This window comes from Barbus barbus (assembly GCF_936440315.1).
Source record: "Barbus barbus genome assembly, chromosome: 4".
Classification (NCBI taxonomy): Eukaryota; Metazoa; Chordata; class Actinopteri; order Cypriniformes; family Cyprinidae; genus Barbus; species Barbus barbus.
In genome coordinates, this window is record NC_136732.1 from 33,829,246 (window position 1) to 33,856,542 (window position 27,297).

Below are 27,297 nucleotides of genomic sequence, written 5' to 3' on the forward strand. Positions count from 1 at the left end.
AGAGCTTCGGGTCACTCAATAGTCGTCGTGAGGCATCTTCCATTCACTTTCTTTCTCTCTCTCTGTCTCCCTGTCCTCCACCTTCTCAGGCTCCAGCATCCTTTTTTGCAAAGGCTGAGAAAACAGTGGACCGCGAAGCAGCTCGTATACTCGAGATCGTTTGAGCGCTGCATTACCCGAGGCAGGAAAACAAACGCAAAGTCTTTTCTCCTCTAAAGTACTCGACTCAAACTCCGACCATGTCCGGCGAGGACGCACCTGCCCAGCAGCAAAACGCCGAGGAGCAGAAGCAGCAGCAGCAGCAAGAGACCAAGACGCCCGCCGAGTCCCCAAAAACCGAGAGCAAACCAGACCCACCGCCCAGCAGCGCCTCCACCGAGGCCGCCGCCGCCGCCGCCGACACCCCAGCGCCCGCCGCGGAGAAAGTCCCAGAGGAGGACACGTTCAGCTACCGGGCTCTGGTGCTCACCGGCTACGGCGGCTATGATAAGGTGAAGCTCCAAGTGAAGAAGGGGAAGCCAGCTCTCAAGAGTGGCGAGGTGATGGTGCGCGTAAAAATGTGCGGGCTGAACTTCGCCGATCTGATGGCGAGACAGGGACTGTACGACCGTCTCCCGTCCCCGCCGGTAACCCCGGGCATGGAGTGCTCCGGGATCATCGAGGCTGTCGGCGAAGACGTGACCGACAGAAAAGTGAGTAAACTCATCGCTTTCATGTATATAGCCATTTATTCATTAACCGTGTTCATTTCATTGCCCATTTAACGCGTTTGTTATGAAAATGTTTCCAGTTCATACTCTGTGCAAAAATAATGTCAGTCGTTCAAAGAGACAGCTCGTACTCCAACTCCTGTCACATTCACTCGCCACCGGAGACAAAAGAGGAACGGGAGGGGCACCGACAGCCTCATTTCAGAATCACCGGGGCTCTTGTCGCGCTGACCCGAGCAATGGGCCGCAACGCTAACCGTTCACCGGAGAGCGAGCTTTGCTTCTGTACGCGGCGAGCTGAAAGTAACACACCGCCCTATGATACTGTTTGTACACAGTTATGCAAACACAGCGTTCACAGCTTCCATCGTTTCCTAGACTGGAAGCGTTGCGTTTATCTCGTCCGTGTGGATGAACCACCGCCCCTCTTTCTCTCAGCGCTCGCGAAGTCGCACCGGAGACGCGCCGCATCCGCGCACGTGCGCGTTTGATTCTGGACTTTCTAAAAAGTAGCGAAATTATGCTCTCGATGGGTTTAATGCACTTTTAGCGGTGTGTGTGCGAGCGGTGTCAAGTGGGCGCGTGGAAGACTCACCACGCGCAGAAAAAAAGGGCGAGGCGCGAGAGGGGGAAATGCTAATCGCACGCGCCCTTTGTCATCTGCCTCAAGCATTGTGACACCGACATACTGTAACATTCATCATTCATGCCAGATTTTCTCTCTCTTCGTTCTAAACAATAATTAAAGTTTTACTTCCCTTCATATAAACGTCAACGCCTGTTTCTGTAGGCACGGCGCCAATGCAATACAATTTCTTATTACCATATTTGATACAGTTGGCCGGCGGATATCTACGCAATTAAATGATCAATCTAATTCTCGGGTTACTTTTTCAGCTCCATAGAAAACGGCGGAGTCTAGTGTGATGTGCACTTATTGACTTTCTATGTGCTCCATATGAACAAATCAATGAGTCATGCCTGGTGGTAGCTGCGCTGGTCTCCATGGCAACGTATCATGGCAACGTCATGCACCGGCTCTCTGTGGGAGTTTGTTGAAAGGGTTTGATGGTTGTATTCCCAGAATAAACGCGTTTAATGAGAACCAGTCGAGGTAAGATGTTGAAGAATTGTGTGAAATGCAGATTAAAGCCTGAGCGCGTGTTAACGCCAGAGAGGGAAAGATGGAGCTAGCACTAGGCGTTGGCTGGTGGGTGATGCAGAGGAAGATAATGGTCCAGCCCTTCCTCAGCCTCCTCTGTCACCGATATTGAATTTAAAAGGTCACCGGCTGTGTGTGTATTACCATGTCAGCAAGCAAACAATTGCTGCTTCTCACATTGGGAGACCTGATAGTGCTTGGCAAAGCAGACATTGTTTGGTGAGCATGTGAGGAGAGGAATCTGCTGATTGACTCTTTCTTGGAGGAAGAGATGGAGATGCTGTAGAGGTGGATGCTAAAGGCCGTGACATCCTCTCACATGACCTGACAGATGTTATTCTGAAACTGCTCTCTTGTGCCCACTCTCTGTCTATATTAGCACTTTTCTCATGAATAATTAATGTAACTTGTTGCTTGTGCACACACACAATATTTATCAGTTCTGCTGTGTGGATCAGATGCATCTGTTCACAATTATCTTCCTCTGGACCACATTGTCAGCCTGGAATTTCCTCTCAATTCAATTCAGAAAGCTTTATTGGCATGACAAAAACATACATTTTGTATTGCCAAAGCATTAAAACATGCATAGAAAGTGATTTAGAATATCTGAACATTTAGTAAAGCCTAGAGAAAATTAATAGTAATAATGAAACTAAAGGCATTATTACGTAAACGCATGGCTAGTTATAGCAAAAAAAAAAAAAAAAATGCTAATAGTGTTAATAAAATAAATAATTATAATAATAAAAAAAGATTATACTACAGACATGTAACAACTGAACTTAGAAATTTGAACATTGTATACACTATATAGATGTGTGTAGCTCTAATGGGTGTGTGTTTGGGCTGTGAGTGTTTATTGGCTGTTTGTTTCTCTCTGGCTGTCCCTCAGGAGATGACAAGATGCTACAAATCTTGCAGCTATATTAGAACATTTGGCTTCTTCGCCAAGAATGAAACCGAGTTTTTGGGTTGGATTACAGGTGCTAAACTGGGGGAATATTTTATTAATTTTGGGGTAGTAGTGGTCTCTGATAACTTTATATTTTGTGCATTCTGTGAGGAAGTGCAGCTCTGTCTCCGTCACTCCCAGGATGCAGTGCGAGCAGAGGCTGTCCTCACGAGAGAGCCAGGTCTGTCTGCGCCGGCCCGTCTCTACGGCAGACTGTGTTCAGGGAGTCTGTACATCGTCAGTGTTTTCCTGAGTCTCACATCACTCACGGCGCTCGGGTAGATTGCAACAGTGTATTCTCGATTTAAGGCTGAATAACATTCCAGTTTGTGCTGGTTTTTAATGGTGTTTGTCCAATGGGTGATGTACTTGTTTTTTTTCTGTGTGTGTGTGTCCTGAGGCTGGCTGATCTCTGTGTGTGTGAGCTCAGTCAGTCTCAGCACCAGCTGGCACAGGGGACTCTTACTTGCGCTCAGCTCTTGGTGTTTTAGGGCTTTGTAATGGTATGTGTTGGGGTCACTTGTTTTTAGGTGTTTCCAGAATTTCAGGGCTCTTTTTTGAATGTTTAGAAGCAGAGGGTATTGGCCTAATTCTGCTCTGCATCCGTTGTTTGGAGTTTTTCTTTGGACTTTGAGTATTCTTTTACAGAAATCTAAATGTAGAGTTTCGATCGGGTGTTTTTCCCAATTTAAGAAGTCAAATTTTATAGGACCCCACACTTCCCTGCCATATAAAACAATTGGTTCAATTATAAGTTTGAGCCAGATTTGGATTGGGATGTCGATTTTAATGGATCTTTTTATGGCATAGAAACCCCTTTGAGCTTTCTCTTTGAGATCAATCATAGCCAAAGCAAAATTACCGGTTGGAGTTATTTTCAGGCCGAGGTAAGTGTGTGTTTTTGTGGTTTCAATGGTTCTGTGTGATAATGTGAATGTGTGTGTTGGTCCCTGAGATCTGGAGCGTTTCTGGAACATCATTACTCTAGTTTTTAGGAGGTTGACCGTCAGGGCCCAGGTCTGACCGTAATCCTCCAGCAGATTCAGACTGTCCTGAAGCCCCTCTTCAGTGGGCGACAGGAGGATCAGGTCATCTGCGTAGAGAAGACACTTGATCTCTGTGTCGTGTAGAGTGAGACCTTGAAAGGGAGCGTGTTCTAATATGTTGGCCAATTGGTTGATGTAAATGTTGACGAGAGTCTCTGTGTCTCTCTCTCTGGCTCTCTCTCTCTCTGTGTGTGTGTGTGAGATTTGACGGGTCGATGATAAACAGCGATGCAGTGAATATCAGTAAGTGAACAGCAAGGACACGAGCCTCTATAGCTGAATCTGTTGGTGCAGTGTAACTTCTGATTGAAAAAAACGTTTTAACCATAAATGTTTTTGACATGGAAACCTGACGTGGTTTCAAGTAGCAGCATTTAAGAGCAGTTTAACGGCGCCATAAAGGAAGAGTTATGGGTTTGAGTCGTAGGCTGAGATCTGTTCAGTTAGTGGTACTATTAGATTGATCAACAGAGCTGCATCAATGTGGAAAAATAACAAACATTTACTGAGCCGTAATGTCACAATACAACGAGAGGTAACCGTGTTGCACAATGTGTAGAGAGTGGTTACAGAAATGGAAACCGTACTGGTGCTGTGATGGAAGTATGACCTAATTTGACAATTGTGGGGTATAAACAATGCGGCTGAGAATAAAATGACTCTAGAAGCTCAGTTTTATCCAGTGCAGCGTAAAAACAAGCAATAATAAGTGGATGAAGTTGCTGTGCGTGAAGTATTTTAACATTATTTAAATGTCGTTTTTTTTTTTTTTTTTTTTTTTTTTTTTTTTTAAACATTTAATACTTTAATAGCTTAAAGTATAAAAAGAGCTTTTATATTTGTACGTGGGGGGGAAAAAGTTCCAAAAATAGCACCTATTATTTCCCATTAAATGATGGTAGCATTGTTGCTAAATGGCAAGTCGGTGGTCAATTTTTCTTTTATAGGAATTTATTAATGGAAAAATGCGCAATATGTAATATTAATCTATAATGGGGACATTGTATATCTTAAGTCTTGTACTGGTCACAATTTGTCGCTTTGTTGCCTTTTCTAGTTCATAGTGTTAGGGTTAGGATCTCTGCAGGTCCAAAAAAAAAAAAAGTATTCCATGTAACCGCTCCATTAATATGAGGTCATTAAGCTGCACGAATAGTAATTATAAAATTGTGCTATTAAAAATAAAGCTATTTAAAATAACTTTTAGTAAAAAAAGTAGAGTAAAGCATGTTCACATAACGGGACATGTCAGTACAATAACTTTTTCCCCATGTTTTACTCTTTTCTTTACAACGCTTGGTGGAAAATAAGCTTTTTTTCATATTAATATAAAAAAAAATGATCATTAGATAATCAATCAGAATAAAGTATAGCTAAAATATATAGCAGAAATGTTTAGTAATAATTTAGTAATTAATAATAATTCATAGATGCTTCCAATTTAAAGCAACAGTGTATTTTTGCATGGACTGCGCAATGGGGTTAAGTGTCTTGCTCAAAGGCACAGTGGTGATAAAACAGGATTGTGATCTCAATATCTCTCTGCCCCATGTGGGATTTTGAGCTGCCGTCCTTTGTGTTAGCAGCCCAGAGCCTCAACCACAGATCTACTGCCACCACATACAAAACAAACAAACAGATAAAATAGACAGAATCAGTGCTGGGAGACAGCAAAGTTTTATGGAGCAGAATCCTGCTCATTTCCACAGCAACAAGATTAGAAGTTCACCAATAGATGTATTGCCACGAGCCAAATGCATTAGCGAGAGCCACTTTACCCTTCAAAGTCTGTGTGTACGTGCATGCATACAGGACAGGAAGAGACTAGAGAGACATGGGAGAGGATCACAGCCAGTGACAGACATCTCGCAAGACCTTCAGCTGGCCTTGATCTTTGAAATCTCAGCTGAAAAGTGTTTGTTCAGCGCAAGCACAGAATACAAAGTATGATGAGTTAGTGACACAAGTGACTGTTTTGCAAGTCTGACGAAGAAGGAGAGAGGGAGAGAAAAAAGGAGGGGGAAGAGGGCTGATTTTCGCCGTATGATGAGTCATGATCAGAGTTCCTGGCCGAGACTTACATCTACATTTATTCATTTAGCTGACGCTTTTATCCAAAGCGACTTACAATTGCTATATATGTCAGAGGTCGCACGCCTCTGGAGCAACTAGGGGTTAAGTGTCTTGCTCAGGGACACATTGGTGTCTCACAGTGGATTCGAACCCGGGTCTCTCACACCAAAGGCATGTGTCTTATCCACTGCGCCATCACCACCCTTAATTAATGACTTAAATGTCCCTTGATCTGTGATGTGCAGAAAGTCCAATTAAAGGAGAAAGAAGAGGAATGGCAGAAAGCAAGACTGAGACGTGGAAGACGAGAAGCGAGACTGCAAACCGTGAGGAGAGATGAAGTGGGGCACAGACGTATTGGCTTGGGAGTAGTCCCGCTCTCTAATTGGACCGTATAGACAAAGATGCCTATGCGTCCCTTGGGCCTATTAGACTGTGTGTCTCTTCCTGTCTGTGAGGGAAGCGCTGGGTATATTAGATTTTGCTTTTGCGAAAAGCTTATGTGTGTGTGGTTCCTGAAGCTCTGTTAGACATTTATGCCAAGTTTGTGTGTCCTCAGAGAACTAAAGAGAGAGGATGTTTTTCTGGGTGTGCGTTGTCCTCTCTCAACTCATTGAGGCTGAAGGATCTGCCTGCCCCCCGTTGAGAGGAACTGATCTTTTAGAAATAAAGAGCGACTACGGTAGAGGGGGAGATGAGGGATGGATGGAGAGAGTGGTGGAGGAAGTGGGATGTTTGTGATGCTAGTGATTGAGAAAATGCACAAGTGGAGGAGGGGACATAAGTGTTGAGTTTTTGTGCATTTTGCAAAGGTCGGACCAGTCAGTGTCACTGCATTTTATGAATTTTGTAAACCGCTTAAAGGTGAAGTGTGCCGTTTGTCTGTTTTTTGAGCGGCTTGACTGGGTTGGATATAACACTGGCTCAACCATTGATTTGAAAACATGGACCATTAGTGGTGCAGTTATTATACGGTGCAATTCCTTTTAGAGGTTTACTAGTGGTAGCTCCTATTGATCATACTGTATTTAAAGGGATAGTTCACCCAAAAATGAAAATTGTCATTTACTCTGCTTCATGTAGCTCCAAAGCTGTCATTTTCTTCTGTGGAACACGAAGATATTTTGAATATTTTAACTGTTTTTGCCAATACAGTGAAAGGCAATGGGGTCCAAAATAATACTGGAGTAAAAGTAAAAGATGTGACCATAAAATGCCACGTAAATGCATTAGTCCAGTTAAAATGGTATTGGTCAGGTTTTTGTGAGGTCAGACTAACAGACCTAGATAATACAATTGTAACTTGGCTTTGTCCGACATGTGTACACCTAAAATTGAGATGTAATGGAATTCGTGTCAGACCTTTTCTTCTGAATTGTAACATACAACCGAAAGAAACGGCTTATTGAAAAAAATAAATAAATAGGGTGGGGATTTGGTTCTATCCATCGGTTGTTGATTGGATTGAGGTCTTAAAATACCTGAATGAAGAAGTCCAGCATACTACACCAAAAAGAAATCTATCCTTTCATTGGGAGGTCAAGTTTTGAAAGTCAATTTTGACTAAAAATCACAAGCTCAATTTAAAAAAAAAAAAAAAAAGGCATAGATTTGCTTCTAATAGCGTGCAGGAAACAGTGAATTTCCAGTTCATGTAATATTCGATTATGCATTGTCTTGTATAGGTTTGGCTGTGCAACAAACCACTTTAGCTCAATTTCAACTGCCCAAACTCCCTTATGGTGGTTCAGATTTATGTGCTACAAATGTGTTTGCATTCCTTTTTATATCTCTTCATTCCAAAGGAATTAGTGGAAGTCTGTTCGAGTTTTCCTGTGTGTGTGTGTGCGCTTCGCCAAGGTAATTGATAATATCAGTTGTAACTGAAAATCCTTCAAACAACTCTAAACGGAGCACATTTATCTGCTCCAAGATAAAGATTAGCAAAACAGTCCAGCTTGCCAACAGTACAGGTTCAAATATTTTGTTGAGGTATGCTAACTGTCTTGAAGGATAATGACAACAAAACATACATAAGAGATCCCCCAGATCTGTGCAGCTGGGCGATTGTCTTGCCAAAAAACTGTTTAAAAAAAAAAAAAACTGCTACGCAAAACAGCAAATGAATAAATAACCATACAGATCTGCTGATCATTATCACATCTTCTCGGATGCACTCTTAATGTTTATTGATGTATATTCAACATTGCTGCAGCACTGCTATAGTGACTTTGGGATGAAACACTGAAGGGCACATTGTTGCTGAAACATTCCAGGGCTGTTGTCCAAATGTTCCTTGAACGTTTCTGTTTCCTTGTCTGTAGGTGGGTGATAAGGTCCTGGTTCTGAACAGGAGCAGTATGTGGCAGGAAGTAGTAGTGGTGGCGACCACACACACCTTCCTGATGCCTGAGGGCATGAGCTTTGAGGAGGCAGCGGCAATTCCTGTCAATTACATCACCGCCTACTTGATGCTTTTTGACTTTGGGCACCTGCGTCCGAACCAGAGCGTACTCGTCCATATGGCTGCAGGTAAGTGTGCATGCACTGTGGAGATTATGCAAATCTATTACAGGCTTCACAACTGGGATTACATGCAGGCTAATGTAGTTATATTTTCATGAGCTACAGCACAATGGACACCATGTGCAGGTGTGCGTTAGTGTTTGTGTATATACGCTTCTTGCAGCTGTCCAAAAGGGAGCCTTGGGGCTTTTTACAGCGGCGAGGGAGTACAGCAGTGGCTTACATTTTACTTGCGCGCTCCCATCGTCATTCGTGGGAGTGGATCAGCGAGTCCCTTGTGGCAATTAACTGTTTCCAAGTGTCGACCCAGAGGGATTTCTTACTCGCTGTGCAGGTGTGTGTATGTATGGGGGTGTGTTGGGAATCCGTGCTCTCTAAATAATGAACTTTGGGAGACACTGTAAGTGCAGGATTGAATAGTTTATTATTTCTCAGAGGATATTCCTGTAGGTGTCAAACATCTCTTATCGATACGAGCGAGTCCCTTGGCAGCTGTTTGGCGTATAAACTTTTAGGCCTTGTTCTGCTCGCAGTGAAGACTGCGCTCTGGCTTTATTAGGCCCCGTTTACACTAGTGCACTTTAGTTTTAAAAAGGCGTTTTAGAATGAAAATGATCCTAGTCTACACTACACAACCGAAACCATTCATGCAGGTGCAACCATAGATATGTATAGGTAGATTCCATATTTAGATGGGGGGGGGGGGGGGAGACGCGTCTGCGTGCTTGGAGAGGTCGAATTGTCATACAACAATGAGCATGATGTAATTGTTTACAGTCATCAAGGATACACAGAGCCAAATGTGGGCAGCCACGTCAAAAGACTCTGTTTTGGTCCGTTTACACTGAAACACTACCCCAGAATTTTCAAACTAAAACTGGGTCTGCAGCGTTTTCGAGGGTTGAAAACGCCGGAGTAGTTTAAACGATTAGGCTTATTCGTTACACAAGTAATGCGTTTTAAAGGTAAACGCACTAGTGTAATCCGGCCTTAGAAAACAGTGACAGATTTTAGGATAGTTATTTGGTTTACACCATTCATTTAATTATGCAACGTTTAAGGGTTTTCTAGTCGGAATAGAATGGCGTGTGTATTTTGCGGTGTTGGGTTTTTAAGTGAGCATTTTTATTAATGAGGGTCTTTTTTTTTTTTTTTTTTTTTTTAGTTATTTAATAGCCAAAGTGAGGGGAAAAACTGTTTCAAAGTGAACATTTGTGGTATCAATATGAAAAAATACGCTTCTAAAAATCCTAGGTGATCTCACATCTGCCTGTGAGAGAAAATGTTGGGGAAGCTAGTGAAGTAGCTGGAATTAGACTGAGGGGAGTAAATGCATCAATTGCTGATAAAAATCTGTAAACCTTGACCAAACTGCTCTGGTATGGTATGCCCTCCATATACTCAAGAAATACTAGCATTTAAAATGCCAACGTCATAATGAAAAGTAGGCCTAACACGCAGCCGTTTCCTGTCTGACAGCACTGCTTCGAAACCATACAGACAACTCAAATTCATCCACTTCAAGTATTTTAATAATGAAAAATGGCAAACATTGTTCATAATTGAAGTATTCGATGTCTAAGTATTTATGCTTGGTACTGTTTGAACCCGCTAAAGAGATTGATAGATTGTAAGAGAACTGTTAAAGCCATTGATTGTAAGTGTAATTAGAGCCAAGCACCCCATGTTCACCGCACTAACTACTGGTAAAAAAGACAATTGTCATTTTGGCTTACAATGCCTGGCTTGATGTTACATGCAGAGCTGGGTACATTATTTTGAAACGGTAGTCCATTTCTGATTCCAAGTTTCACAACAAAAATTGTAGTTAATGTTATCCACTACATTACACATTTTAGGTAATGTAAACAAACTACTTATGATCTACTTAAGAGAAATCAAACCAAAACCCCCATAATAAATGGAGGTCTCTGGTCTGTCACTTCTGGAGTGGGGGCGTCAACCACAGATGAGTAGTCTGTAGTTATGTAGCACATCGTGTTTCTCGTAATTATAACCATCAGTCTTTGTTTCAGCTTGTATGTTTTCTTGTTAAGATTGTTTGTGCGTGTGAATTCTCGTGTGTGTGTGTGTGGGTGCTCAGGAAGCCCATGGTATCTCAGTGCACAGGATGTTTTTTGAATTTGCTGTAAAAATGGAAATGTGTTTCCTGAGTTTCACTGAGAGTGAGGAATGACACTGCACCTTCATATGTGGTGCATGATTTTAGGCAAATACTGAAGTGTTTTCTTCAAAGGAATAACTTTCCTCAATTGTTTTTAGTTATTAGTTGATGCTTGTCACTCTTTTCCATTCAGTAACCGAGCAAGGGAACTGAAGCGGTCTGGCTATAAGGCTGCATGAAAGTATCTGATCACAAACAGACATTGATAAATACAGGTGTGACCGGATCAAAGGTGTTTGAAAGTGCGTATAAATAGTGCATTTGTAGTGTAAGTGCTTAAAGAGTGATAAACTGTAAAGAACCGCCTACTTGTTATAATAGTTTGTATCTGGAAAGCCTTAAAGGAAAGCCACGGATGTCAATGGGCACTTCGCTTGTAAAATAAAACAGCATTCCAGGATTACAGCATCCAGGAAGAGCAGTCGCCATCTGCTACGGTTTATGAAGTCGATTTTCTAATGATCTTTTACTGTCCACTTCCACTGTAATTTAAGAGATTAATCAAAATAATTAGTCATTTATTCACCCTCATGTCACTTTAGACCTTGGTTTCTTGTATGGAACACACAAGATGTTGAATATTCACTCTGCTCTTTTCCACACAGTGTCCTTTTGTCAAAGTAGACTGCATGACTTGTGGGTTCAATTCTTCTAGTCTTCTAAAGTCATGCAATAGCCTTTTGTGAGGAAAATAACCACAGTGTTAATGTTTTGAATTAACTCTTTTTTTTATTTTTTTAAATATTTTCAGTTTATTTTTTTTTTTTTTTCATTGAATTTGTGTATGCTTTTTATCTAATATAACCGATGTAGTTTTAGTTCACAATGACAACACTGCACAGCTGTCAAGTTTTTACTTGCACCTTTTACATTTTAAACTTGATGTGTCGGAATTGACACTTTCACTTTTCGGTGAAATTTTCCTTATTACATTTACATCTCTAGCATTCCAGTTTGTTAGCATAAGCTCACTCCCCTATAAGGTTGGAAATGATATAGTAGCTTATTGCTGATTTTATAAACGGCCAGAACAAATCAGAGCAGAGTACAGCCTCTTCATTGTGACCGCACCTCATGCCAAATACTACACCATTAGCTGCCTGACCGGTCACAATCTGTTTTATTTGGGTTGCTGGACCTTTGCCTTTAGTGCTGATTTGAGATCCGTTTTGAAGAATTCAACCGTAAGAATCAGATACAAGAAACTGTTTATAGATTAGCACCAATTTACTGCCTCGACTTAGAATCCTGTCAAACAGCTGTCTCTCTGTCCTCTATTTGCACTGAGGGTGTGGGCTGAGTGCTTGTATGTTGGGAATCTGCAGAATTCCTCAGTGTTTTGGGGGGAAAATTCCCTCTTGCTAGAGGAGGGTGATACTGGGAGGGTAATATTGTTGTGGCCGAGATTGTTGGCTGCCGAGTCTGTGTGTGCGCGTGTTTGAATGTGGATGGAAGCAAGCATAAAGAGTTCACTGTGCATGCGTTTCACCCTGGTTTGCCCTTGTGTAAAACGGCCTGATTTAGATGAACATTGTATTTAATTTTCTTAAATAAAAATGCCACACAGTCCCAAGCGCAACAAATGGAATTAAACAAAGAAGCAGATTCTCCTATGTTCTCTTGCTCTCCACAAGCCCTGAGTCAGTTTGATCAGTGCACTTATATTTTATTCAGAAACACTTTGTTTGGATTACTTTTCAATAGCAGTGTTGCAGAAGTCGTCTCCCTTATAGCCAGACCTTTGACTAAACTACATATGGTCTGGTCCTCGCTGCAGCTTATTCTGGCCAAGAACTGCCCACTTGGATCGAAAGAGACCGCCTGAAGTGACAACTACAGTTTTTGATTTAGCATGCTATTTAGGGGTGGGTTTATCTGTAATATAACACCATAATAGACCAGTGAAGAGAGTTTCAAAAATTAAATGAAATTAATAAGACTCTTCCTTACCACTGATGTTTTGTGAACACAATTAGTATGGCGCAAACATTACTGTTAGAAGAAGATAATTTTTTTTTATTCTTTATTTTTTATTTGAATGAATAAATTATATAATACACGCCAGTTATTAGACCTTTGATCCGATGTAATTTGCCATGGCCAAAGCTTAGTGTGGCTTTTGTACCTGTGCAGAAATGGTCAAATTCATGCAAAAGATTTAGCGAGTGCTCGAGACTGAGTGAGGGAGAGTAAAGTGCACATATTTTTGGAGATTAGCAGATATGAGCACCCATGAAAGAGGCTCATTTTGTATGTGTGAGGTTCAGGGGATCTCTTGGCAGCTCTACTACAGGTCTTGTGATCGGAGCGCAGTGGTCATGGGGCAGCCTGGCACTGCACCCCCCACACGAGGTCCAGGAGACGAGACTGGAGAGACAGCAGGTTAAAAGCGTGATGTGAAAGACGTGTGTTCTCATGCATTGTGAGCTCTCTGACAGAGAAAATGGCAGCCCCGTTGAGTCACCATGGCAACACAAACTTCATTCACTAGCGAGAGGAAGAGAGGGCCAGTTTAATGAAGTGATGGAACAGAAGAAGATACTGTATATGAGCACTACAGAGATTCAGTGTCGCCCCATTCTGAACTCATTTGATTTACTCTGGCCGAGTAAAAGCTAATTAACTTGCAGTGTACATGGTTTTATTTAGCTATGTTGTGGACAGATTAACAATTTGTACCTTTCTACAGCATAGTGGGAAGAAAAGTAAATATTCTTAATTTTTACGCAAATAGTTTGACCATGCAACTGCTATTAGTGTTATTGTACAAAGTTTATCAAGAACAAATTTTTTTTTTTTTACAAACTAGGTAGCCTGTACAGAGTTAGGGATGTACAATTATTTTAGGCTAATTTTGCATGCCTGCTACCGTTTGGGTTTTTTTTTTTTACTGAATTTGGTCTCATCTACCTTATATTTGCACACTGTCATTGGGTTTATTTTTTTTTACTTTTTATTAAGTCTCTGAAAATTGACTGACTTATTCAGGCTTTTTTTTTTTTGTTTAAGCTACTGAATTTACTTAAGAGCATCAGGCTTTATTTTGTATCATATCCATGGATTTTTATTTTTACCTTTTTAATAGATTGTTTCTGGACTAAGCTGTTTTTGCATGCTGTTACTCATTCTGGCTTTTTTTTTTTTTTTTTTTTAAAAGTATCAAGCCTCTAATTTTGTATCCTATTCATTACAAGTGCCAGTACGTATGATGACTTTCTCACAATCCAAAGCCTAGAGCACTTGATCACATTTTATGAATATCACTGTATGTGCGCTCTATTAATTTTGTCATTGGATAAGCTTTACCCTTTATAGGTTCATGCACTAGTGACCTTTCAAGACAGAGCTCTGCGTCTCCCTTTGAAACGCTTTGAAATACATTGAGATTAAATGGATCTGCTCACAATCTATGTCTGATGTAAATGGCATCTTTAAAACCCCAGACAGAGCTCATGATTGGTGACCTGCTGTCCTTGAGCCTCTGTCTTGAAGTTAAATCTTGTCACCAAAAATACTATGCTTTGAAATGATTTAAAGATGTTTGCTGTTGCTGTTTTTCAGTAGTAACGGTAGCAGACTGTGTATGCAGTAAACGGTTCTCATAAAACTTTCACCATAAACCACCACACTTAAACATTAGGCTCTTTATGTTCAAGAGTCTGAGATTCTTTCTGATTCATTTGTTTCTCGACAGAAAAAATAAAAAATCCATTAAGTTGATCAAGTTATTTGTCTTTTGAAAGCACTTGTAAGTTAAACAAGGATAATGGCGTTGCTACAGTGGTCCTAATGTTTGTACGTGGGTGGGTGGGTGCTTGTCTTTAAGGTCATGGCTGCACTGAGTTTTGTCCTGCCGTACCCTTCTTACATGGTTCTGTTTTTGTTTTGAGATGAATGCTGAAAATAAGTTGTTCAGAGCTCTTCTCATTTCATAACTTGTTTCCTGTCTAGGTGGGGTGGGCATCGCTGCCACTCAGTTGTGTAAAACTGTAAATGATGTCACAGTGTTTGGCACCGCCTCGGCCAGCAAGCACGAGGTCATCAGCCAGGGCGGAGTCACGCACCCCATTGACTACCGGACACGTGATTATGTGGAGGAGATCCGAAAAATCAGCTCCAAAGGTGAGCACTGACACAGTAAACCAGCTTTATCAACATAATCAACCATTGACCAAGTTTGGGGTCAAGATTTTTATTTTTTTTTGTCCTTACTGAATAAGTGTAAATTTCTTTCAAATTCAAATGATCAAAGTGACCGTAAAGATATCCGTGAAGATATTTACTTTACTTACTTTACTTTTGTCATTTAGCAGACGCTTTTGTCCAAAGCAACTTACAAATAAGAAAAAGTAACTAAAACTAAAAAGTTACAACTCTATAAATACTATATACCCACATATTTAAGAAAATAAAGAAATTAAATAAAATTAACACATGCATATAACAACAACATTTCAATAATAAACACATCAATGAAAAAATTAAATAAAAAGCTACTACTATCCCTTGCCGGTGTCCCTGCCCGGTGGAGTCGCACGGTAGAGTCGATGGTCTTTACACTCTTTGGTCTTCACACTAAGAGGGCTTCACACGACGACTGCCGCGACCGCTGCCGCGGTATAATAACCTTTATTATACCAAACCAACAAATGATCATTTCAATTCAGCTGGACCCACTTTCCTGTTTATCAACTACAAATGGCCAAGCAAGTGCACACACTGACAAGATACACGATACAGTACGAGACCAAACGCGATTTCAGCAACTCTCATCCTAGTAAACAAAATAAGCGTTTCCTAGCAACGGCAAATGCGCTAAACACTGAGACTAAATATTTGAGCTTTCTATTGATCAAAGAATCCTGGAAAAATGTTTCCACAAGTAATAAGCAGCACAGCTGATTTAAACCTTGATAATTGTTTCTTGTGCAGCAAATCAGCATGTTATGATTTCTGAAGGATCATGTGACTCTGAAGACTGGAGTAATGATGCTGACAATTCAGCTTTGCCACCACAGGAATAAATTACATTTTAAATTATGCTTAAATGGAAAATTATTTAAATTGTAGTATTTGTAATAGCATTTCACAGTATTACAGTTCTTACTGATTTTTTTTTTTTTTTTTTTTTTTATCAAATAAATGCCGCCTTAGTGAGCATAAAAGACTTTCACCACACATAAATCTATGTAAATTGTTTGTTTGTTGTTTTTGCTTTTGGGTGCTATTTGCGCAAATAGCCTAGTAAATATAGTGCCAGAAATGGAAATCTAACAAGACTTTAAGGTTTTCTGCTTTGCTGTTAGCAGACCGTTTGTGTTTCTTAAACCTTGAAGTCCATCTGTCCACTCTGCCTTTTCACATGTGTTTTTGGTTGTATATCTGAGTTTTTTTTTTTTTTTTTTTTTTTTTTTTTTTTTTTTTTTTGTCAGCTGTAACCCCTAACACAGTGTCTGATAAAACATTGTTTACTCTTATCTTATCATAATGTACAAAACGATTCCTTTTTTTTTTTTTTAGCTCTTTTCCATGACGGAACATTTTATTTGCTGTACTCCTCTGACCATAACAGTCTTAGACATTTAGAAACACTGTATCACATCGATGACATTCCACTCCAGTCAACAGGAGAACAGGGTTAACCCATAAAGAACTGTTGAATAAGGAACTTCAATCTAACCTCTAAAACACAGCATAATCAACATGCATTGCTGAGAACATCAAAATAATAAAATAAACATTCTTATAAAATAAAGATTCTTTGATACGTAATTTTTTTTTTTTTTTTTTTTTTCCATCTTTAATGTTGCATGATCTTTCAGAAATCATTCTAGTATGCTGATTTGGTGCTTTTGTAACAGTTCAAGTCTTAGTTTTAAAGTGTTGTGTGTTTTTTTTTTTTTGTTTTTTTTTTTTTATATAAAATGAAATTAATGTATCCTTGCAAAATAAACATGCTGATTTATTTTAAAGAGTGTGTGTGTGTATATGTATGTGTGTATATATATATATATATATATATATATTTTTTTTTTTACCATGTTAATGAAAGCCACAAAATAGCGAAAATTAAATGTTCATTTAATTTACACAATATTCACTTGTAATTCTCACAATATATTAAAACCGAAAACTGATGCACTCATTTAATCTAAGACCTCTGTTAATTGGCTAAGCAGTTAGTCTTATAGATTCAGTGTATATGAATAAATGCAAGAACAACATTTTGATTTGGTTCTTCACCATCTATGTCTTTTCTTGTGTGTTTTAGGCTTGGATATTGTTCTGGATCCTCTGGGAGGCTCTGACACCCAAAAGGGCTACAACCTACTGAAACCAATGGGCAAGCTCATCAGCTACGGTGAGCCTTGATGGACACACTGAGCATCAGTTTGCGTTCACTCCGCTTATGTTTTTTTTTTTTTTTTCATGTCACTTCGACCAAATGCTACAGTTTCAATCTGTAGGGCTGAGGTTTTGCTGGGTAAATTGAATAAAGCCCAGCAGACAAATCGGAGTAGCTTGACTGACGTATTACAGTAAATCAACTTCAGAAACACAATACCTGGAACAAGACCCCTTAAACATGGCGTCCTGAAGTCCCACCCAACTGTCGTTGTCCCGTCTCTCTCTCTAGCTCACTCTCTTCCTCTATCCTGCTTTATCAGAACAATGGCTCCTCTATCTGAGACAGAACCCAGAATGTGTCCGAATGTAGCAGACTGGGTCAGGTCCAAATCACAGGCCAACTCAGAGCTCGCTTTGTGTGAATATATGTGTGTGAGACAGAGAGGGTTGTCATTGCTTTGTGTACATTTCTCCCTCTCTAATGGTACAATAGTGTAATTTACTCTAATACCCTTTGTCGTCCCAATATGTGGCGTTTTGAACTTATTTCATGCTAATAAGCCACCTTTTGAAGTGAACTAAGAGAATTATAGTAAGACTGTTAGGAAATGAAAGGGAAGATGTGCGAAATGAAGGGGATAAACGTGTGGAGAGATGCTAAAACGAGAGGGAGAAAACAAGCGAGGGAGTGACAGACATGGGAAGCGTCGCGAGAGGATTTGCGGCCAGTGAGCGAAATGAAGACGGATCAAAGAGTGCAGTGTTGGAAAAGGGAGAAAGAGCGAGAAGGAGGGCCAGAGAGGCATGTCATTCCTCTGTAAATGAAGAACGCTCACTGTGGGAGCCATTTAAGCAGTAATTCACCCTTCGGTCAACCACACACACATTTTACATGCAGAAAACTCACACAAATATCTATTCATGCGCACATATATACACACACACACACACACACACACAAAGATTTTTACATGCTATAGGATGTAGGAATGGGTGGTATGATGGTAGAAATGTGTTGAGAGATTTTGTGAAACGATGTTTATTCTGCCTTATGTTTGGCGGTTTGTTATTTAGCCTACATGTAAGGGCAGAGAAGATGCATGGAAAAATACAAAGAAAATTAGGATTTACACAAGGAATAACTTATTAATTGGTGCTAAAATGTTTGGGTTTGTTTACTAGTGCAGCTATTAAACAAAGTTTTAAACTTAAGAAGCTTATTTTATGCTTCAGAAACATACCATTCTTTTGTTAAATCTTTCTTTTCTAATTGAATTGGAGACAAAATGCCTTAAGTATTTAATTGACTGATTTAAAGCAGCCATTGACAAACTGTTATCTAAAATATAAAACCATTCCCATTTGTTTTTGTTGATTAATATTCTTGAAATAGGTCTCTTGCACTCTCCAGGGTATTTAATACAGTAAAATGGTAATGTTGTGAAATATTACAATTTAATTTTCAGTAGCCATTACTCCAGTCTTCAGTGTCACATGATCATTCAGAAGTCATTCTAATATGCTGATTTGGTGCTCAAGATGCATTTCTTTTTATAAGTGTTGAAAGCAGTTTACAACACTATTTTAGGAACCATGAAACTATTTCACGATTCTTAAATTCAAAAGAGCAGCATTTTATTTGGATTAGAGATTTTTTTTAACATGTTTTTACTGTCACTTGTGATCAATTCGTCCTTGCTGAACAAAAAATATACATTATAAATTCATGTCACTCTCACATTTTCTTGTTTTTAAATAAACGTTAATTACATTCAGGAAAAATAAAATAAGCAATTTTATAATTTTACTTTTAACAATGTAATCAATATTCTATTTATCAAAGCCAAATATGAATCTCTTCAAGTTCGTGTTTTTAACATTTTACATTCTAAATAACTCAAGGTAGTAACAATTTATACAATATATTTTATTTGTGAATTTATGTTCAGCTGTTCTTTTTAAGTTAACTTGACTATTTCTGAATTTCTCGGGACATCAGTCACAGACCAATAGGAGATTTAAGTTGACTACTTACAAAAAATTCCCACAGATCAAGTTTTCGGGCCGTTTCTGCGGTGGCCGAGAGAGCTCAATGGCTGCAACTTCAGAAAACGCATGCAAATAGAAAAAGCACCAGCAAATCAAGAAAACCTCATCCATTTGACAGCAGGTGCTGCAAATGCTCACAACACAACCAAATGAAGTGTTTTATTTGCAGCGCGTTTCTTTGTTTGGTTGTGTTGGAGTATTTGCAGCGCGTGCCTTGTCAAATTGAGGAAGTAGTTTTCTTAATTTGCTGGTGTTTTTTCTATTTGCAACGCGTTGAGCTCTCTTGGCCACCATACATTTCAAATCATATGTTGACATAGTGGTCATCTGTGTTTTTTTTTTTTTGTTTTTTTTTTAATTGGTCTTCCCATTAACTTCATTATATTGTTCATTCAGACTGATTCGTGCGTGTTCGCGATCACAAGAGGCAGGATTTATCACATGAACCAATTACAGCCAAAATAATCCAGTCATATCGCGATTGGAGGCATTGTCTCCTCTCTCGTAACATTCTCCCATTCATTCTCAGCTATCCCCCACCAAACTCATCGCATGCCATTGGGGGTCTATTAAAACTCAATGGACTAATGTATATGTGTGCGCGTGTATATATTAGTGTTATGATATTTTCTGTTACTTTTATAGAATATTACTCATGCTGTAATAGTTGTCATGCCTCCCATCCCATAAATTATAGTAACATCTGGTGGGAATGGATCCAAAATCCAGATGTTAATGCACTGATGTATATCTGTCTTCTGTGTCAACTTGATGTTTGTGTTTGCACCCTACAGGTGCCGCTAACATGTTGGCAGGTCAGAAGAAGAACCTGTTTGCGGTGGCTAAGACCTGGTACCAGCAGTTCTCCGTACACACCCTGAGCCTGATCCAGGGAAACCGCTCGGTGTGTGGATTTCACCTGGGGTACCTGGACTCTGAGACCGAGCTCATCGCTCAGGCCATGGCAGCCGTTCTGGACCTGTACAGAGAGGGCAAGATCAAGCCCCGAATTGACTCCACCTACCATCTAGAACAGGTGAATGAATGTGTCGGATGGGAGCACGCGTATGTGTTTGTGTGTGGGCAAAAGAACATGAGTATAACTGTATCTGGAAGTGTATTTATGCCAGGAAGATGAAATCCATTGAGATTAAATATGCGGGGGTCACCTCAACCACCACCCATGCCTTGTACTCCACACTTTGATCAATCCTTCTTGCCTCATCCCTCACTTGTTCTTTCATCCATCTTTCCCTATTATTTCTTCTTTCTTATCTCTCCTGTTGCTATGGAGACGTCTCTTCCTGCTTGCAGTAAGTGAGTGCGACTGTGAGCTAATGCTTTTATGACGATGCGGGCTTTTATCAGCCTCGTCAGACTTTGGTGTTATTGAAAATTCGTAAAAGGAATTAAGTGCTTTCGCATTCAACTGAAGCAAATATTTCACAAGACTGAAGATTTCAGAAGAGCTGTTTGAAGCGCTGCTGTGTATGTTGATCTCCCTGTCCTTCGCTCTCATTTCCTGTCTCATTCTCTTTCCTCAATCTGTCCACAAGTCAATCGTCAGGGCCAGGTTGCTTTTCCCCGTTGCTAGGAGATGGCTCGCTGTTGCCGTGGCACTGGTTGTTAGGTAGAGTGATAAAGGAGAGGTGAACTGGGGGGAAAAACAGCGGGAGACAGGTGGACTAACCAGAGACTAGCTGAGATACTGAACACTGAAAGAGGAAGAACACCAACTCATCGTCATCTTCATTTTAGCATTATATGTTTGATAGGTGGCTATATTGACATCAAACTATAGTTGCTTAGCTAATTAAACATAGTTTTCATTTCTATGCAATTGTCCATGTTAATCCATTATGATTGCCGTTATTTTATCTAGTCTTGTCCTGTGTGTGTGTGTGTGTGTGTGTGTGTATGTGTATATACAGGTACAGCTAAAAAATGTGTTTTTTTTTTTTTTTTTGTAACTTATTTCAAAAAGTGAAACTTTAATTTATTTTAGATTCATTGCATGTAAAGTAAAACATTTCGTTTTTTTTTTTTTTTTGATTTAGAGATTACAGCTCATGAAAGTCAAAAATCAGTATCTCAAAATATTAGAATATTTACATTTGAGTTTCTATTAATGACCATCTCTACAGTATAAATTCAGGGTAACTCTTGTTCTTTGAAACCACGATAATGGAGAAGACTGCTGACTTGGCAATGATCCAGAAGACGAACATTGACGCCCTCCACAAAGAGGGTAAGTCACAGAGGGTCATTACTGAAAGGTGTGGCTGTTCACAGAGTGCTGTATCAAAGCATATTAAATGTAAAGTTGACTGGAAGGAAGAATTTGGGTTGGAAAAGGTGCACAAGCAACAGGAATGACCGCAAGCTTGAGAATATTGTCAAGCAAAGCTGATTCAAACACTTAGGAGAGCTTCACAAGGAGTGGACTGAAGCTGGAGTCAGTGCATCAAGAGTCACCAGCTCAGACGTCTTCAGGAAAAGGGCTACCAAGCCACTTCTGAACCAGAAACAACGTCAGATGCGTCTTAAAGAGAAAAAGAACTGGACTGTTGCTCAGTGGTCCAAAGTCCTCTTTTCAGATTATAGTAAATTTAGCATTTCATTTGGAAATCAAGGTCCCAGAGTCTGGAGGAAGAGTGGAGAGGCACAGAATCCATGTTGCTTGAAGTCCAGTGTGAAGTTTCCACAGTCAGTGCTGATTTGGTCTGCCATGTCATCTGCTGGTGTTGGTCCACTGTGTTTTCTGAAGTCCACAGTCAACGCAGCCATCTACCAGGAAATTTTAGAGCACTTCATGCTTCCTCCTGCTGACAAGCTTTATGGAGATGCTCATTTTATTTTCCAGCAGGACTTGGCACCTGTCCACACTGCCAAAGATACCAAAAGCTGGTTCAGTGACCATGGTGTTACTGTGCTTGATTGGCCAGCAAACTCGCCTGACCTGAACCCCATAGAGAATCTGGGGTATTGTCAAGAGGAAGATGAGACACCAGACCCAACAATGCAGATGACCTGAAGGCCGCTATCAAAGCAACCTGGGCTTCCATTACACCTGAGCAGTGCCACAGGCTGATTGCCTCCATGCCACGCCGCATTGATGCAGTAATTCATGAAAAAGGAGGCCCTACCATGTATTGAGTGCATAGAAATGAACATACTTTTCAGAAACCTGACATTTGTTTAAAATATCCTTTTGTTTTATTAATCTTATGTAATATTTACATTTTCTGACACTCTGAATTTTGGGGTTTCATTATCTGTAAGCCATAATAATCAATTTCAAGAAATAAAGGCTTGAAATATTTCACTCTGTGTAATCCTATATAATATATGGGTTTCACTTTCTGAAATGAGTGACAAAAAATATTCTGTGTCTGTCTGTGTAGAGGGTGGGAATCTTTAGTCACCTCACGATTTGATCCGGATCCGATTCTGGGAGTCACGATCCAATTCCAGAACTATTTGTGATCTACCTTTCCCCCCCTTATTAATTAGTTTACCTACTTAAGAATTTTAAAATCCTTACATTTACATATCCTTACAGAAGTAATTAAGTAGCCTACTTTTTAAAAATAATTACAAATAAAAAAATAATTAACAGTTGTATGTTAACAATTTTAAACTAACTTCAAAACATACAAGCAAGTAGCAAATAATAAAGAGGAGCATAGAAACCAAGTGCTTTCAGTATTTAAGATTATCTGAAGGTTTTGCATTCAAGAACTATGACATCATAGACCGCGGGAGATCTATTAAGCTGCATTCACGCACGGATCTCTCTTGAAATATGAGAAGTAATGTGCTTTGTCCTGTCCGTTTAATCCCTTAAGACATAACTGGCTGTGTTTACATGAATTTTGCGTCAAAACCATTTTGAGACGCAAGTACATTAAACCACTTACGCTTGCAGTGTGAAACCGGCGTTACACGGAGTCGCGAGCAGTCTACACAAAGCGCGCATCCGCGTTTGAAATTGAAAGCAGCCTTCTGTTAGTGAGGTTCATATTTTAAAAAAGTCCACTGCATTCCAAACCACATAAATGATGACTTCGTAGAGCATTTGGAAGGAAAATACCGACGAGCGATCCTGTGCAATGAAGCCCGTGAATGTCGTTGTAATTCGCTTCAACCTTTTCAAACTTTATGAAAGATTATTTTACGGAAGGTTTGAGTGGTGTATGTGTGAGGAACTGGAAGCAGATCTATATATATATATATATATATTTTTTTTTTCTTAAGTCCAGTCAACGCAGCCATCTACCAGGAAATTTTATAGCACTTTATGCTTCCTTCTGCTGACAAGCTTTATGGAGATGCTGATTTCATTTTCCAGCAGGACTTGGCACCTGCCCACACTGCCATTTATATATGAGTGAGAGAGAGATGCACACATCTATCTGTCTGTAAATAGATGTTCATCAGTTTTAGAATATAAAAAACATTTATTATATAAAATAAATTTAACACTTTTTATGAAGCTGTAATTGTCATTAATTTATAATAAAATAAAAATTGTATACATTATATTCTAAAATGTTATACATATGTTATTAAAACTAAAGCCGTACCGCCATCTAGATTTGAGACCTGGCCATTGAGGAACAGTGATGGACAATACATAGAACAATATTCGCTGATATTCAGACATGTTGAGATTATTGCTATTTGTAAATAAATGTCTGATTTGCCAGTTGAAAGAAATTATAATTTTGCCTATTGTTGGTTCTGAAATAAACTGACAGCCTAAAATTTGTTTTCAAACTTTTTTTCTTTTGGTTGCAGTAAACTGTCAACAGCTTGTTAGATATTCTTACCACTGCAAATGGCCAGTCAGGCTGCTCTCTCTGGCGTTCCGCATCCTCACCAGTCTCTCTCGCTCTCTCTCCTGCTCAGGTTGGTGATGCCATGCGTAGGATGCAAGAGAGGAACAACATTGGTAAAATCATCCTCACCACCGAGCCCATGAAGGAAGAGGAGAAGAAAGAGGAGGCCAAGAAAGACGAGGAGAAGAAGAAAGATGACAAGAAAAAGGATGACAAGAAGGAAGACAAGAAGGACGATGCCAAGAAGGAGAAAAAGGAGAAGGAAGAGGCCAAGAAGGATGACAAGAAAGCAGAAGAAAAGGAAGAAGCCAAGAAAGAGGAGGACTGAGTGGAGAAACATTGTGGATGTGCTTTTGTGTCTGTGTCAGAGGTTTGGGAGTGGTCTGTGTGTGTGTGTGTGTGTGTGTGTATGGAGGGGTGTATAGTGTAATTAGCTTAACCCCAGTTGATTCCTGACATTAGACCTGCATTTCTGCAATCATTCAATCAACAGAATTCGCACACCACTTATGTTCACCCACACACACACTCACACACACACTTTATACACCAAGGGAACACACCACTTTATCGTTCTATTGTTACCCGGTAGTATTTATTCCCGGTTCTGCTGCATCCTTTCTAACTATTTCTTATGACTGCATGCCACCAAGGCGTGTTAGGACAGTATTATCCTTTTTATAACTATCACTGCAGTGTTTACTCAACCAACGTCTTTAATTATATAACAAAATAACCTTACTCTGCACCCTTTAAAATCGTACTACCATATCCTCTAACGTTATTCCTGCCAAACTAATGCACTATAAAATTATTGTATACCACTGAAATATTTTTTTGTAGACGCAAACCAAAAACCACCTTATTCACTCTCTACACCCCTCCGTGTGATTGGCTTTTCTGTTCCCTTTCCGTCTCTGTTCTGAAGTGGGTGCACTTGTTTGATTTGCATACGTTATAAAAAGTTAAAGCTTTTTATTTTATTTTTATTTATTTTTTTCTGCCCACCATGGCATGCAAAAAACGAGAGCACCCACCTACACTCCCATGGTTTGTTTTCCCCTCATTGGGCCAGACTCACTGACATGCACTCAAGCCCCGCCCCTCTGGAGGAGTCAGGGTGGTTTCTGATTGGCCGAGACGGACAACGGGCTTCTTTTGTGTACACATGTGCACTGCGTAGACGATACCCCAAAAACTAACAAGGGTGTTTTAGGCTTCAGCTGATCAATGCGCCATGTCATTGAAACAGGGCAAGCACCAGGGTTTTAATGAGTCTAGCTTGGCAAGCAGGACCAATTATAGAGAACAATCTCCCAGCGTTTTTCCCATCGTTTCTCTTGTATCAGATGTGTACTCCTAAAGACAGGAGTGGCCTTTCATTCCAGAACCTTCTCCAGGATTCCTCAGGATCCTGACGCTTTCTGCCCCTCGTTCCCGTGACTGCTTACCACACGACCGTGCTGACCCACACCTCACATTTAAATATGATCTCTGCTCCGTCTGGCTTTTCTAACTCCGCTCTCTACCCATTTCGTCATTGTGGTTGGCATAGCAACAGCAGTTAGTCTAGTTGGGGAAGACCGTTAGGTCTCACCCCCCACACTGCAGACGGACGCAAACATACAAGCACTCACAGCTTCTTTTATACCATAAACTTTGGTTTTATTTGAATGCATTTAGGAATGTGGCTACACCCTCTTAGACATGTCAGTCAATCCCTCTGGCTCCTCCCCCTCCCATTTCTCAGAGAGCTGTAGTCTACTGCCTCCGCTGGTGATTTATATGCATTGCAGTGCTATCATTCAAGTAATCAAGACACCTGCTGACCTCGCTTTCTTTTCACACTGTGAGTCTGGTTCATTTCAGTGAGTGTTTGTGAAACAAAACCAGATCCCCTCTTATGTGCGTTTGTGTGCAAGGTATGTGTTTCTGTATTTGACCGTCTGTCCTCAGGTTTGTTGTCTGAATTGGATTCAAATGTTCTTTCTTCCTGTCTCTCTACCTCCCTCATGCAACCTTATGCTACCGTCTGGCATTTTAACAGTCTCTTTCTCTCCTTCTCCATCAGTTTCTAACTCTCACAGTCACTCTTGAATATTCCAGCCCCTGTGAACGGCCTGCATTGGTTTGCTATCATTTGCACTCAGCTTGCACTTAGAGAATGGCGGTTCCACACCCGATCCAGCGTCTCTCTGGCTCCCGTCCGGGTTTTCACATTCTCATTCTCCCAACACGCACTCGCTCTGTATGCGCCTCTAAAACCGAGAAACAAGTGTTTGAACGTGCATGGAGATGCTCAGAAGGCCGCATTGTTCGATGCATGCTCGTGTTTACATAATCACTATGAGTGCAGATAACCGTTCAGGCCCAGAATGCACTGGGGTGGGTGTGGAACAGCCATACTAGTCTGAGGAGTCACCGTGTTCCAACTTGCTGAATCCCGATCCGGTTTTGAGTTCTGTATCCGAGGGATTGAGTTTAAGTTTCTTGTTCCTCTGTTTCTCTTCCTGTGTTTCTGTGGATGGTGACTCGGAGCACCAAGTGACCCTAACTAACACTTCAGTGAAAAATATCCGTCCTCTCTGGTTTTTTTTTTTTTTGTTGTTGTATGTTTGTTTGTTTTTGTGGTCTGCATTTAAGTAGTTTGAGTTCAAAAGGCTTGCTGCAGTTCCTCTAAAATGTGATGAATTGTGATTTTGTTGGTCCTGACCAAGTGTGCCAAACTTTTGTGAAGGCATGACCTTCGCTATAACTGTGCTTTCTGTACTGAAGGAAAAACAAAAAAACAAAGAATGAAAGATGAAGAAAAAAAACCTAATCGTCTGTGGTTTGTCAATGACCTTGCAGTAAAAGATCTTGAGATTCTGAATTCGCTCCTGTCGTGTGTGGTCGACTATGCCCTGAATATTATTGGTGCTGACTGATTTCTGAATTTTGTTTTCCGCTAACGTTCGAATCCATGCAAAACCTCTCGTTCTCACTGTGCCTCAGTCGCAGACCAACACCAGATTGCCTCCACGCATGTTTACACGCGAATGCATATTCACGCACGTAGACAGTTCATCCCTAACGCCGTCTCAGCTCTGCTGTCCTGAAGGGCTGGAATCTCATTCCCACTGATCGGAAAAGATCAGGTGTACTGTTGTTTACGGATGCACTCTTGTATCATGTGGGTGTTAATAGGAAATCGGGCGTATTTTCTAACCTATGACCTGATAACCCGACAAAAAGATCCTGCAGCAGTCAGAACGAACGATTCATGTCTGTGTAGTTTTCCAAGCGGTTTCAGGATTTGCTGGCTATTCGTCGTTTTGTTTCTCAGTAAATGTACCGTAATTAATGGCGATCCTGAAAGGATGGTTTACCCAAACATGAAAATTGTCATTTACTCACCCTTGT

At 40.3% G+C, this 27,297-nt stretch overlaps 1 protein-coding gene across 1 annotated transcript; it reads left to right on the top strand.

The window, feature by feature from the left end:
- On the top strand, nucleotides 1-26,661 carry LOC306869123 (synaptic vesicle membrane protein VAT-1 homolog). Its single transcript, XM_079415737.1, has 6 exons — nucleotides 1-692; nucleotides 8,271-8,478; nucleotides 14,609-14,779; nucleotides 16,929-17,018; nucleotides 19,849-20,090; nucleotides 23,966-26,661. Exons 1-6 carry the CDS (start codon nucleotides 240-242, stop codon nucleotides 24,221-24,223), a joined length of 1,422 nt encoding a protein of 473 aa, XP_079271863.1. The 5' UTR covers nucleotides 1-239; the 3' UTR covers nucleotides 24,224-26,661.
- Nucleotides 26,662-27,297: the final 636 nt, after the last annotated feature.